The sequence below is a fragment of the Pyrus communis genome, chromosome 16, assembly GCF_041283825.1.
Source record: "Pyrus communis isolate YQ-2024b chromosome 16, ASM4128382v1, whole genome shotgun sequence".
Taxonomy (NCBI): Eukaryota; Viridiplantae; Streptophyta; class Magnoliopsida; order Rosales; family Rosaceae; genus Pyrus; species Pyrus communis.
In genome coordinates, this window is record NC_142580.1 from 607,475 (window position 1) to 620,143 (window position 12,669).

General features: G+C 34.8%; 2 protein-coding genes across 7 annotated transcripts; both read right to left on the minus strand.

The window, feature by feature from the left end:
• Nucleotides 1-772: 772 nt before the first annotated feature.
• On the minus strand, nucleotides 773-1,444 carry LOC137732260 (defensin Ec-AMP-D2). The gene is made up of 2 exons (XM_068471566.2): nucleotides 1,285-1,444; nucleotides 773-1,195 (listed from the first exon to the last, which is right to left on the minus strand). Exons 1-2 carry the CDS (start codon nucleotides 1,346-1,348, stop codon nucleotides 1,023-1,025), a joined length of 237 nt encoding a protein of 78 aa, XP_068327667.1. The 5' UTR covers nucleotides 1,349-1,444; the 3' UTR covers nucleotides 773-1,022.
• A 2,422-nt stretch (nucleotides 1,445-3,866) lies between these two features.
• LOC137732261 (plant UBX domain-containing protein 7) lies at nucleotides 3,867-8,693 on the minus strand. 6 transcript variants are annotated; one of them, XM_068471568.2, is made up of 11 exons: nucleotides 8,496-8,693; nucleotides 8,279-8,384; nucleotides 7,952-8,076; nucleotides 7,750-7,872; nucleotides 6,754-6,943; nucleotides 6,307-6,384; nucleotides 6,138-6,206; nucleotides 5,323-5,466; nucleotides 5,084-5,180; nucleotides 4,368-4,639; nucleotides 3,867-4,267 (listed from the first exon to the last, which is right to left on the minus strand). In XM_068471568.2, exons 2-11 carry the CDS (start codon nucleotides 8,378-8,380, stop codon nucleotides 4,103-4,105), a joined length of 1,365 nt encoding a protein of 454 aa, XP_068327669.1. In that variant the 5' UTR covers nucleotides 8,381-8,384; nucleotides 8,496-8,693; the 3' UTR covers nucleotides 3,867-4,102. The 6 variants fall into 6 exon arrangements, with proteins under 6 accessions (XP_068327669.1, XP_068327670.1, XP_068327668.1 ...); XM_068471569.2 differs by having other exon boundaries at nucleotides 4,368-4,633; nucleotides 8,496-8,634; XM_068471567.2 differs by having other exon boundaries at nucleotides 4,368-4,648; nucleotides 8,496-8,634.
• Between the last annotated feature and the right edge of the window lie 3,976 nt (nucleotides 8,694-12,669).

The window sequence follows — 12,669 nt, forward strand, 5'->3', positions numbered from 1 at the left end:
GGAATCTCTAAATTGATTAACACAAACACTACCGGTAGTAGCACAAGTGCCAGAAGTTTAGATCCGCCAATCTTCTTGTTAAGACTGCTAACGTGGTGTATAGAATTGAAGCTTCTTTTTTTTTTTTCTTTTCTTTTTACAAGAATCAATTAATAGGAATCTCTAAATTGATTAACACAAACACTACCGGTAGTAGCACAAGTGCCAGAAGTTTAGATCCGCCAATCTTCTTGTTAAGACTGCTAACGTGACACCAATCTTGATGTTACACTCTTATTAAGGTATTGTCTCGAAAGTAATTTCTAACCAAAGGTCATAATTAAAATAGGCGTGTAAAATTAAAAAAAGGAGCCAAACTAGCAACCATTGTCATAAAGTTATGCAAATCCTAAATTATTTCTAAGGAAATCTTAATGAAAGATTCATGATATTGTTCATTGCCCTATTCTTATATAATAAGGTCAAACTAATATCCTCATTTTGCATCTATATAGGAAAAAAATTTCAATGTGTCAAGAACAAGATTCAGTATACTAAACTTCATAATACAATTGATTAATTTTATTTTTTTGAGATATCAAACCAGTTGTATTATCTCACTTAGTGTAATAAACCGTGATCCTCGTACAGAAAGCTCTCTTTACATAGAGCACCATATCTCAGTTAAAAAGACCGAGAAACTCATCATTTATTGCATTGCAAACGGTAGGGTATTACGAAGACGTGGTTCTGAAATATGGAAGTTACATAAAATGAACATATCCATAAGAGATTACAAAGTAACTCACGCGGAGATAGTTTTACTTAATAAACAAGAACAAAAGAACAATTAATGATAACCCAACTGTGAAAGATTGGGTTATTAATTTATTCTAGTAGCACACAAGCATGCACATACGTAGGTATCCATGCACGGAATGATAATTAAGCGATTATTTAATCTTAATACCCCCACATGTCACACATATACACATATACATGTATGATTAATGATGATCATCTCGTCATTAATTAATAGCTAATTAACAATGTTTAGTGCAGAAGCATCTGCGGCGAAAGCCACGACAATGGCCTCCAGGGAAGCCCTCGGTCTGGCAAACAGATGCACAGTTGCTTCTGCTCAGGCAGGCTCCCTTGAACTTGCGGCTCTGAGACTCACAGGTCCTACCCTCCGCAAGCATTGGTCCCATCATCCCTGCCAATTATGGTTATTAAACAATCCGAAATTAATATGTTAACAAGAGGCAATTTAGCTGGAGAAGAATACGCATATATTTAGGTTACCTGTAGCCACCAAAAGAAGAACAAAGACGAAGGCAGTCGAAAACAAACGCATGGAACGCTCCATCTTTCTATATATGAATATATGTTTGTATGCGAGAGGGAGGAGAGAGAGACCTGCAGTTAGATCGATGTGAAGATTAGTGACCTTGCAAGCCCTGTTATATAGAGTTGTTGTGGAGCTACCTGATCGGTGCTGTGCCATTCAGAACTATCGAGAAAATTAAAAGTTACTAATTAAAAAATCTATAAAAGATAATCAAGATAATCTAATTATATCCAAGTCATTCCCAGTCAGGACGCACTAGGGTTGAAAGTTGACATTTGAAACAGTGATATCATATGAGAAAAGATTATCTCTTATCTTATTTTTTGATACAATATTTTATATATTGATACAATAATTAACATTAAATTTTGAAATGTAAAAATATCTATAAAGGTACCCTTACAGTATCTCATGAGTCATTTCTGCTCTCTGTCCACATAATGTGTCGGCAATCCATGCTGCATTGAGCTGTCAAACGTCTTCTTTTTTACGCCACTGCAGTGGCAGTTTTCACTTTACTTCACTCGTTTATATCGCCTCGTTCGGTCTCGATGATTTGAACAAAATAGACAACCGTCCCCTAGTTTGGCACTACTGAATTTTGAAAAAAAAAATTACTTTTATTATGCTGTGAAAATAAATAATTATGAAATAAAACAGTAAATTATTTGATAAATTTTTCTGTAAAAATGCTTTTGAAAAAAAAAAAAAAAACTGTATTATAGTATTTAATAAACTTTTATATAAAACATATATGAGAAAAAGTTGGTTTTTCAAAGTTAGGTTTTGTAGCTTTGTGTTTTTGGCTTTTTTTTCCATCTAAAACTATGAAAAAAAGCTGAAGCTGAATGTTTATCAAACATAAAAAAGCTAAGAGCTTTTTTTTATAGCTATTTTTTTTTAAATTACATCAGTACCAAATTAGGGCTAAGTTCTATGAATATTGAAGTTAGAAGAGAATAACCTTTCTTTTGAGAGGAGTTTTGACACAACTGAAACTCTCTCTTCTAATCTTATTATTTTAAGAAGAATTGGAATACATGAGGTTTTCTTTCTAAGTAATCTATCTTTAATCTCAAAGTTGATTAAAATTTTTTCCATTTTTTCTTTTAACATATTTTAAGTGTTTCAGTCATTCTAATTTATGATTTTTTTATTCATTTCTTCCTTCAACATATTTTGAAAATAGCGTTTCATTCATCTCAATTCATGAACTTTTTCATTTCTTTTTTCAACATACTTTAAAAATAATGTTTCATTCTAGTTCATAAATTTGATATTAAAGTTGGAAAATACAAAAGTAATGTGAAGGGCAGTTTCGACAAGCGACACCGAATCTAGCTTTTGAAAAGAAAAGATATCGTTGCATGCATATAAGATAAAGTAACCCAAAAGGAAATACATACATATATATATATATATATATATATCTGTCTGTCTCACTGAGTCACTCCCATGATAAAAGAAAAAAAAAATATCGGAGCTTTTGTTTTTTCTCGTTGATGTGATGGAACCGTCTACCCTTATTACACGAACAATGTTTTGCAAGTGTCGGTACCGACCTCTCAAACTGTTAGATTACTCGCATCAGTTACCGTTGAAATATACCCTTTTTCCTTTTTAATTGAATTTGTTTCCTTTTTGTTTACACACACACAACCATACTCAGTGGTGAGTGGACGAGTTTTAGTTTAAACCACAAAATTAATGAATTCGTCGTAATTAACTATTAAACTTGCCCATTGTATGAGTCGAGTGTGAGCATTCTCACATGTATGGACTATAATGGTTGTGGTCCTAATTAAGGGCTCATTTTAAAATACTTTTAAAATAAAAACATTTTTGGTAAAAATACTTTTTAAATTAATTTATAATGAAAATGTAGGTGATTCCTGAAAAAAAAAAAAAATTAATACTTTATGTAAGAAGCACATAACTAATACTTTTTATAATAAACGTTTTAAATGCTTTTAAAATTTAAAAATATTTTTCTTTAAGACACTTTTAGTCATTTTAAAAAGTTAAAAGGTCTCCACAGTTCAGTTTCATTTCTTATAAAAAAATTCCATCATGTGTTTCATCTGAATCTGATTCCATCACGACCGAGCCTGTATGCGGTTTGGACCGTTGGGTCGGATGGGGCTGGGATCTTACTTTGGGTTTGGATTAAAATCAAAGGAATGAATGGGGAATTGATCGCAGTCCACGGTCCATTCCGTGAGAAAAGAGCTTATAACGTTTGGTTAAAGTTACCAGTGCTTTTGGGTAGGAACCCGGATCTTCTCCGGATCCCAATAATCTGAACCCAAGAATCAATGATCCGGACCGTTGAAATTTAATCCAACGGTTACTATTATTATAACTTTAAGAAGAATCTCATGTTTATAACTGTTAGATCAAATTTCAACGGTCCGGATCGTTGAATCCCTAAGCTCAGATTACAAGGATCCGGGTTATTTGGGTAGCACTTCAACTGGTAATAAAAAGTGATTCTAATAAATGCGCTTACGAGCACAAGTGTTTTGTAGAGAAGCGCTAAGCACAAACAAGTGTGGAATGTAGATAGATAGCATGCTCTTGCATGAGTATATACATAACAAATAGTACACAAAGAAATCTGTATCCCTAACTCCCCCATCCACGAAACAAGACCTACCTAGTAAGTCCTGAAAACAAAAGTATAAACAAAATAACAACCCTAAAATTCTCCATCAGGCACATCGTTATAGCTGGAGACGCGTAAAGCAGTCTACCGAGCATGAATTCGTCCATTCATTCCCAAGTAACCGAGACCATAGAATTGGCCAGACCCGATTCTTCAAAAGTAGATTGACAATCATAATCCAGATTCTTTGAAGCTCCTGGGATTGCCTGCGTCAAGTGAAATGGCCTTGCCTCAGCTTCCTTTAGTTGGGAATAGCAGAACGACCACAACAGCTGCAAAACAAACAGTTCAAAATTACCGACAACCATAGGAAGGGGAGCTCAAGCATAAGCATGAACTTTCTGCATACAAATATAAAACTTCCCTCTTTACCTGAATTGGATCAACGCGGAGGAAGTTCCGCTGGACCCTGCGACCATCTGGAAGACGGACTCCAACTCTGCAAAGGAGGCTCCTGTCACCCTTGGGTTCTTCGGGCAAAGGAGGGTATGTAGGCATCTTGATTGAGCTAGTTTCTTCCTCCTTCTCGGAGATGATTTCATCTTTGTCTTTGGATGTTGTTCTGCTTGTCTCCTTCATGCCTTCCATGGAAGCTGCCAATGCGCGCTGCACTTCCTCATCTTCTTCATTAGTTTCGTCTGCAACTGAAGCATCTATAGTCATACACACAGTTCGTTTAAGAAAAGGAAAAGGGGAAAGGAAAACATATCCAAAACACAACTTGTTAGAACAGATCCAGAACAAATCACTCTGCTGCTACCAAAGCCAATATGGTATGGCCAGCAATTACCAAACTCACTTCCATTACAGGATTAAAAGCACATTAAACATACGGATCTTGGTTTCTTCTGTATGTATTCCCATTTTGAGTTCGTATCACACTTCACATGAGGATTCTTTTCCCTTTCGTCTCCCACATACCCACACCCACTTTGTTAAGTTGGAACAAGGAAATTGATCAACTCAAAAGGTTCAACCAAGTGATAATACATGAACAATAATTTGCAAAATGAAATGCAACAGACTCAAGAGTAAAAAGGTTCACTGCAATGTAATAGAGCAGAAGTTATTAAGATTCCCGAACATACCTTTAGGTTTTTGTGGCTGAGCAGTTTCTCTCGGGCGTTTATTGGACAAAGTTACATGATGATCCCTGGGGCCACTATCCAAGAAGAGTAGTAGATCCTACAGTGGCAAGGATGATTTCATACCAAAATTTAACTTCAAAGCAAAAGTGTAATCACAGTATGAAACGGTCTCTTAGGCACTCTAACAAGAGAAAACTTAATGCTCAACTGTGAAAATACAGTGTACACCATGACTATACCTCCAGCAAACGATCCGGGTGAACCATTCCATTCCATGAACGCATTTTTTGTCCAGTAATAGGGTCAATAAGGAGCACTACAGGCATAGATTCCAACTTGTAGTATGTGCAAACCTTCTTGCCTTCAGTTGTATCATCATATGTCTATATTGTTGAACCAATATCACACGCGTGAAGCACAAAAATTAAACAATTACTTTTGTCAGAATCATAAGGATGATGCAAAAGTTCATGTCCATATCTGTTATACAATTAGGAGGCAAAACCCTCACAAGACAATTAATAAAACTTCTGACACAATTAACAGTCTCAAATGCATGGCAAGAAAAGACAACCAAACACAAACAAATTTATACAATCTCCGTAATTCTAATTTCCAATAAGAGATCCTAAGACTATTGTTTTAAAGGTCAACCTTTGTCAAACTTTTGGTTCATAGACAACAACATAATATAATCCTAACAAAAAATGAAACCATCATGGCTGTCTTGGGCAAAACTTACTGTTACCACCAAGGGAGCATGTTAATATATATGAAATATCATCCAGTCACATACATGTTGAATTTTTTTCTTGTATAAGCAAAATCACACTAATGTATATCATTATATCTTAATGAGTGAATGTGCATATGTATATCAACAGCCTCCCACTATGACCAAATAATAAAGTATGTAAAAAAAAAAAATTAAGTAAAAAGAATTTCTTAAAAATAAAAACCATCAGTCGTGTACTTGCTAATGTAAATATCATACATAGTACAGCCTGAAAAAAATATTCATTTAATTTTAATACTAAAAATGTACGGTACTGACCTGCCAGAAGATAAAATTAGTAATAATGGTTTGAGAGACAGCTTCGTTGGCCCAGGTGTCTCGATTAAGCTTCACAAAGAAACATATATGCACACCAAAAGTGAACCCACACACCGAGAACAACGAAACCAACAAACCAAAATAAAATAAACCAGAGAGCAAACACTACCATATGCGAGCTGAACTCTTTAGTGGATTGCAAGTTCACCAGTAGCCATTTGTCCTGGACAGAAGCAGCACTTTTTGCCTGATTAGATATAAAAAATAAAAATAAAAATTACATGAAAACATGTTCCCTCAACAAGTATGAAATGCTAAATGATAATAATTCACTCAACATGTCCCTGTATGAACTAGGATTCTTGGTATGCTTATAATTTGGTAGAACAAACCAGAAAGGTTTTCAGTTGATAGTTACAGCTGTAAGGTTATGATCATATCTGATACATGTATTTATTCAACTATGACCAAAGGAAGAGCCTAAAAAAGTAAGGAATACTCCAACAAAGCCCTTCCCAGCTACCTGCAACACCATTAATACTGAATATCCCATTCAAGTTCAACTTCTAAAATAAATACACTACGAAGAAATGAAATTAACATCAGAAGACCATACCTTTTCAAAGGAACCCTGGAACAGTAGCTTAAAGGGAGGACGATATAAGGATGCAAGATTATCTTGAACAGCATTTGCTGAGGATGTAGCACCTTGGTCCGATTCCCACACCCCAGGATGCTTCATTTCCTCCTCAAAGTTACGGAAGGCAATTACAGAACCATGTTGTGAAAATCTAGCCCTTGGTGCTCTATATGAGAATGACAAAAAGTTAGACGTCACCATTTAATAGAAAAATTACAATTAGAGGCCAAGTACACAGTAATAATGAATGGATAGACATAAGTCACATAACAATTCATAATGGCTCGCAACTACTTGATAGGGTGGGTTAAATTGCCAAAGATGCACCAGAACAAAGTAAATATTATGCACATCTGCTATGCTAAAACTATTAACTAACAAAAATAACACCAGATACTCTTCTCTGCGGCAAGCACCTCCCATCTGACTTGAGTACACAGATGAAAAATGAATTAAGAAATGATAAAGAAACTAAAATATATTCCACCATCTACAGTACCTTATAGGTTATCAAGAAAATACAAAGGAGAGACTATTTCCAAAAGTAATAGTAAAGTTCTGAAAATATCAGAACCATGGTAAACAAAGCTCTTCAATTAAAATGAAGTGAATAATTAGTAACATTGCTGGCCACATTTCATCTCCCAATCTCCATTTTCGAACATGGCATGGCAGTCGCTAAAGGAAAGAATGAAGGAAGAACAATGAAATACCATGTAACTTCCCATAAATCATAATGCAATGCCTCAAGTAGAACCATAATACATTAATACAGTGTTGAGTTGATGCAAAACCCAGTTCAAAGATCTTGACTTTACTGAAGAAAGGGCTCTTCCACAATAAAATCAATTATGTCACCTACTTTAGAAGTAGTGCAACAAAAGAATAAAAATGCAACTACAACCAACCACAATTAAGTGAAAAGCTTGATAGTTCACAAGACAAAGAGAGAAATGGAGTGATAAAACATACCCATAGAGCGGCATATCGTCATAAAGAACGTCCCTTATAACAGGCATAGGAGCGCGCACCTCATCATCAGCGAATTGTTCCACATTCTCATTCACAGCAGGAAGTACCACATTTTCATTCACACTGTCACAAACCCAATGTCAAACAAGAAAAACAAAAACACACACCAATAAAACATAAACAAGTAAAGAATATGAAATACCCAGAAGCTTGTTCGGCCAACTGATCAATTTTTTCAGTCGGTAACGGCGCCGCCTCGGCCATTATCCCAGCTTCATTACCCACATAAAAGAGCTGAATTGCTTCCTCAAGCTTCCACCCAGTGGCCTGATTATATAAAATTGAAGCTTTCAACATCCACACATTCTACAAAGTCTATTATCACCTTTAGATCAAAAGAACACCCAAATCTACTAATCCAACTCACTTTCCATCTCCCAAAGAGCAAAACCACAAAAACAAAAACCCCAAAAACACAAAGAGATCAATGCGATGCGTTTCGGGTACTAAATGAGAGGCTGAGAGTTACCTGCAGAAACTGCCGCGCCGTATCGGCGGTCTGGCCGACGGCGATCTCCAAAAACGAAGAGACCAGAGTCTGCTGGTCATTGGCTGACATAACACCCTCCATCTCTCTACAAACAACAACAAAGATATTCAAATATCCATCTTTGTTTGCTTCGAAAGCTACTGGATTTTAAATTTTCATCTGAAATAGTAGGGTTTTCGAGGAACGCGAAACGTACCGATTGGCAATGAGTTCTGTTCTTCTGAGATTTTGTTTCTATATTTCTTTATTTTTTTTTTTAGTTTTTCATAAATAGGCAGCTTTTATTTTTATGATTCGAAAAAGATTTTAACCTTTTATAATTGTAAATAACGAAATATCACGAGTTTGACCGAGAGAGAGATCAGAGATGGCAGACTGCTGGTGGTATTTGTGTAGGTATAGGCGAACTTGAAGGGTGTTCTTTGAGCAGTTCAGAGAAGCGTGGGCTTATCGGTTAGGCCAGTCAGTGGCAATTGAGAGGAGCCCAAAAGTTGGATATTGACGAATAACCCTGAAAGGGCCCATATGAAAAGGGATGGGCCACATACCCATCCTAAACCGATTTCCAAAATTCAGATTTTCTTTCCCACTTTATTATGTAGAGGCTTTTTCCACTGTGTGTGTGCTTTTTTTTTTTTTGAACAAATGATATATCTATACTAAAAGAGAGAGGAATGGTTTAACTTCACAATGGGCTAGTAATAATGTGTTTCACATTCGTCTTTGATGAAAATTGAACTTAAGACCTCTCACTTACAAGTGAAGAGGAATATCATTAGATCGTAATACTAAGTGGCTTCTGTAGTGCACATTTAAGTACACATTTGAATAAAAGTTGTTAGATCGTTTAATTTAATGGGATCTAACGGCTCTTGTTCAGATGTGTAACATAAAATGCACTTTTGATGTGCACTTGAGAAATTAAAGGGTTGGTGTTATCCACACATACTTTTTATCTTTTACACGCCCCTTTAAATTTCTAACCGTCGGATTAAAGTACAAGAGTTAAAAGGATGTGTGCAGAAGGTAAAAGGGGTGTGTGGATAGCACTCTTGAGTCTTAACAAAGCTGAATTACAAACTTGATATTGCAGAAATGAAGATTGAAGAATAAAAAAAACTGAGAAATCAAGATGATTTAGTTACATTTGGTTATTAAGTAACACCCTAGAGAAAATTCATTATTCCATATTACCCTTATTTAGAGAACCAAAAAGTGGTGATATGCATATGCACAGTACTATTATTCTTTGAACTACAATTTTTCTCTAGTACAAGATATTCTACACTAATTTAGATTCAGAGGAAATGAAGAGTTTAAACCTAAATTGTACATGAATATACAACATGCATGTTTACTAGTAATCAGAGTCAAAATAAAGTGTTGTAATTGGATTACATATTACTTTAATATTTAGCAGTTATATGAGAGTGAAAACACAAGAATGACATACAATATCATGACTTCGAAGTTCTTATTTTGGGACAAACTGGACACTAAGTAGGGGTGATATTTTGATTCTTGCAATCAACCCATCAAAGTTTTTTTTTTTTTTTTTTTTTTTTTTTAAAAAAAAAAAAAACCCTGACGCTGGTTATAAAATTTTATATTTGCTTATCCACACAAATTCACTTTTTTATCACACTTTTTCAAAAACAGTTCAACTTCTCTTATCTATTATATGTCATGCATCAGTTCTAGAGTGCAAAACAAAAAGTTTAGGCTATATGTATGGGAGCAAGCAACGAAAAAGAAAGAGCTTATTGGGTGTTTGATATCCTGCATCCCTTCTATTTTTTATATTGCCAGTATTACTTATTCCGTACTCGAGAGAGGTCAAGTGCTAGTAGGTATGTAGATTTACTCCAACCCAATCTTACGTGTCTGTATTAGTGTGCTACGTGCTTGTCAATGCCTAATTCATCCTTTTGCTTTTAACCACAACCACATGTTTCAAGGTGCATGCTTAGTAGTTTTTATCGGGTGATCGAGGACAGTTATAAAGATATTATTATATTTTTAAGACGACCAACATTGATATGAAGATAATTTACATAAATAAACATTTTAGAGAAACACCTACACGGTTGCTACAAACACAACCACAACCACAACCAGTACACATTTATAACAAAGGCGGTAGTTAAAGAAGTTTGGAAATCATATACACCAAGTAAAATGACTTTTGAATGTAATCTATGTTTAGTGTGTGATAAGTCCTAAACAAATTAATTAAAGAGGTTAACATGTATTATTTAATCTTATGTGAGGTTTGCTGGCTAGGGCTACCAACATCTAGTAAAGAAAAGGAGCAGCACCACTAAATCAAACAATTAATACTTTAAGCACATATTATTCAATCTTTTGCTGCTTTGCAAACTCTTTAATTAATCACAGATTATATAAAAAATATATAATCTAGCTCCATTTTATTTCATTTTATTAAAGGTCGCGTGCTATTTAACGAATTTAGTTTTTGTCCCGTCCAATCTATTTTATTTTATTTTTTTTCAAAAGCAGGAGACTCGTGCTCTTCAAGAATGCGTGTTGAACAACCCTTGCCATGGATGGAGCTTTCTCAGAGGACAGTAATTGAAACATGTCTTAAGAAAGATAGAAAAACGGCAATGGCTGCCACTATAAATATATATATATATATATATATATATATGTACATATATGCTTAATGGACCTCTTTATCTATAATTATTTGGGATTTGGGCACTCTCTTTGGCCATATAACTTAGCTAACTTTAGAGTGCTTGTTTTATGTACAGTTTATGTTTTATATATTTACAGTTTGGTCATATGATTCACCTAAGTTTATGTTTTTTTTATGGAGTATTTGGACCTAACGAAAGATATGACGTAATTAAAAATGAGAGCAGTGACGTTCTAAGATTCATACAACTGACTTCACATAATGATGGTTGTTAATAATTTGTTGATCAAAAAGTAACAAAGTTGCTTTTTACTTACTCATATAATCTTTAAAGGTTCAATCTATTAGCTCAATTTCCATCACCAACAGTGCATGGTCCTACGCATACGCTGCTTAATTTTATGAATGCTCTCGTAAGAGGCACCTTATTATTTTTTCCCTTATTCCTATTAAGTGGCCATTTTTGTTTGGTAGGTTTTGCCATCAGGTCTAAAGCCACCAAGGTTTTATATACTCACTATACAAAAAGCTAGCCAACTTTCGTATTCCACTAAAGTAAAATTCAAATATTTAATTGCGTGCACGTAGCTTTTTTTTAGGGGAGATGCCGAGCAGATTACCAATGGAAAAAAAATGTGGATGAAATCTTGATGATTGGCCTGAAACTAGAGGCGTCAATCTATTCCAATTAAATTAACATCAAATGAAACGATTGAGTAAGTTCACGACGAATATGGTGGGACTGTAGCACATGCACGTTCACTTTTAATTAATTTGTGTTTCTTTTTCTTTCCCTTATTCCTTTATGTGTTAATTAGTACATGTATGAACATTCCAAGGAACCGATCGGTGTGTTAGAATTTTCAGAGGCAAAAGATAATCATTCCCATAGTTTGTGTCGTTTCACAAAAAAATCCATTGGAAGTAAACATTTTTGTGTTAGCAATACTTAATCTCATGGTTTGTGGTGCATGTAAGTTCAAGGACTAATAACAAAATATCGTGAGAGAGTTCAGGGACATGGAGGGATATCTTTGATATGGCACTTCGATTGTGTGAAATAGATAGAACATAGAGGAGCCAAAGTTGGAGATGGCTATGTGCAAGAAAAATATCCACTAGCTATTGATTTGTAGTTGGCTCTATTTGTAATTCTGAAGATGGAAGACTCTGGTCACACTCTACATAAATAATGCAGCTACAGTATAGTCATCTACCTGTTTCGTTGGTGGTGATATTGATGTTTAGGGACGTAAACAAGTTTTTTTTTTTTTTTTTTTTTAAATGAGACTAGCTAGCTGGTGGCTTCGCTACGATAGTCTATCATTCCAGAAGTCAAAAACACTCACAGTCACAAAGGCATAAACAAGTTGTTAAATGCAGACACATGGTAAACTGGCCTATATCTTTTTACCAGAAAGACGGTGATTCAAAGCCAATTTGGCATGGTTGATGGTTATGATCCTCATTTAGGTGGCTAGAATTTATCCATGTATCTTTTTCCTATAAATGAGAAAGCAATTGACACTACTAGTTATTATATAAAAGAACATGAACTTTTCAAAATGCCATTATTGTCGAAATAGGAATCAAATTAAATAATTTAAATGTAACGCCGCCTAACCTATGATATGTATTCAGTCTCCACCTAATCAAACTTTCCACTCCAAACCTAGAGATTAGAAATAAAAGATACATTGGGTGGATG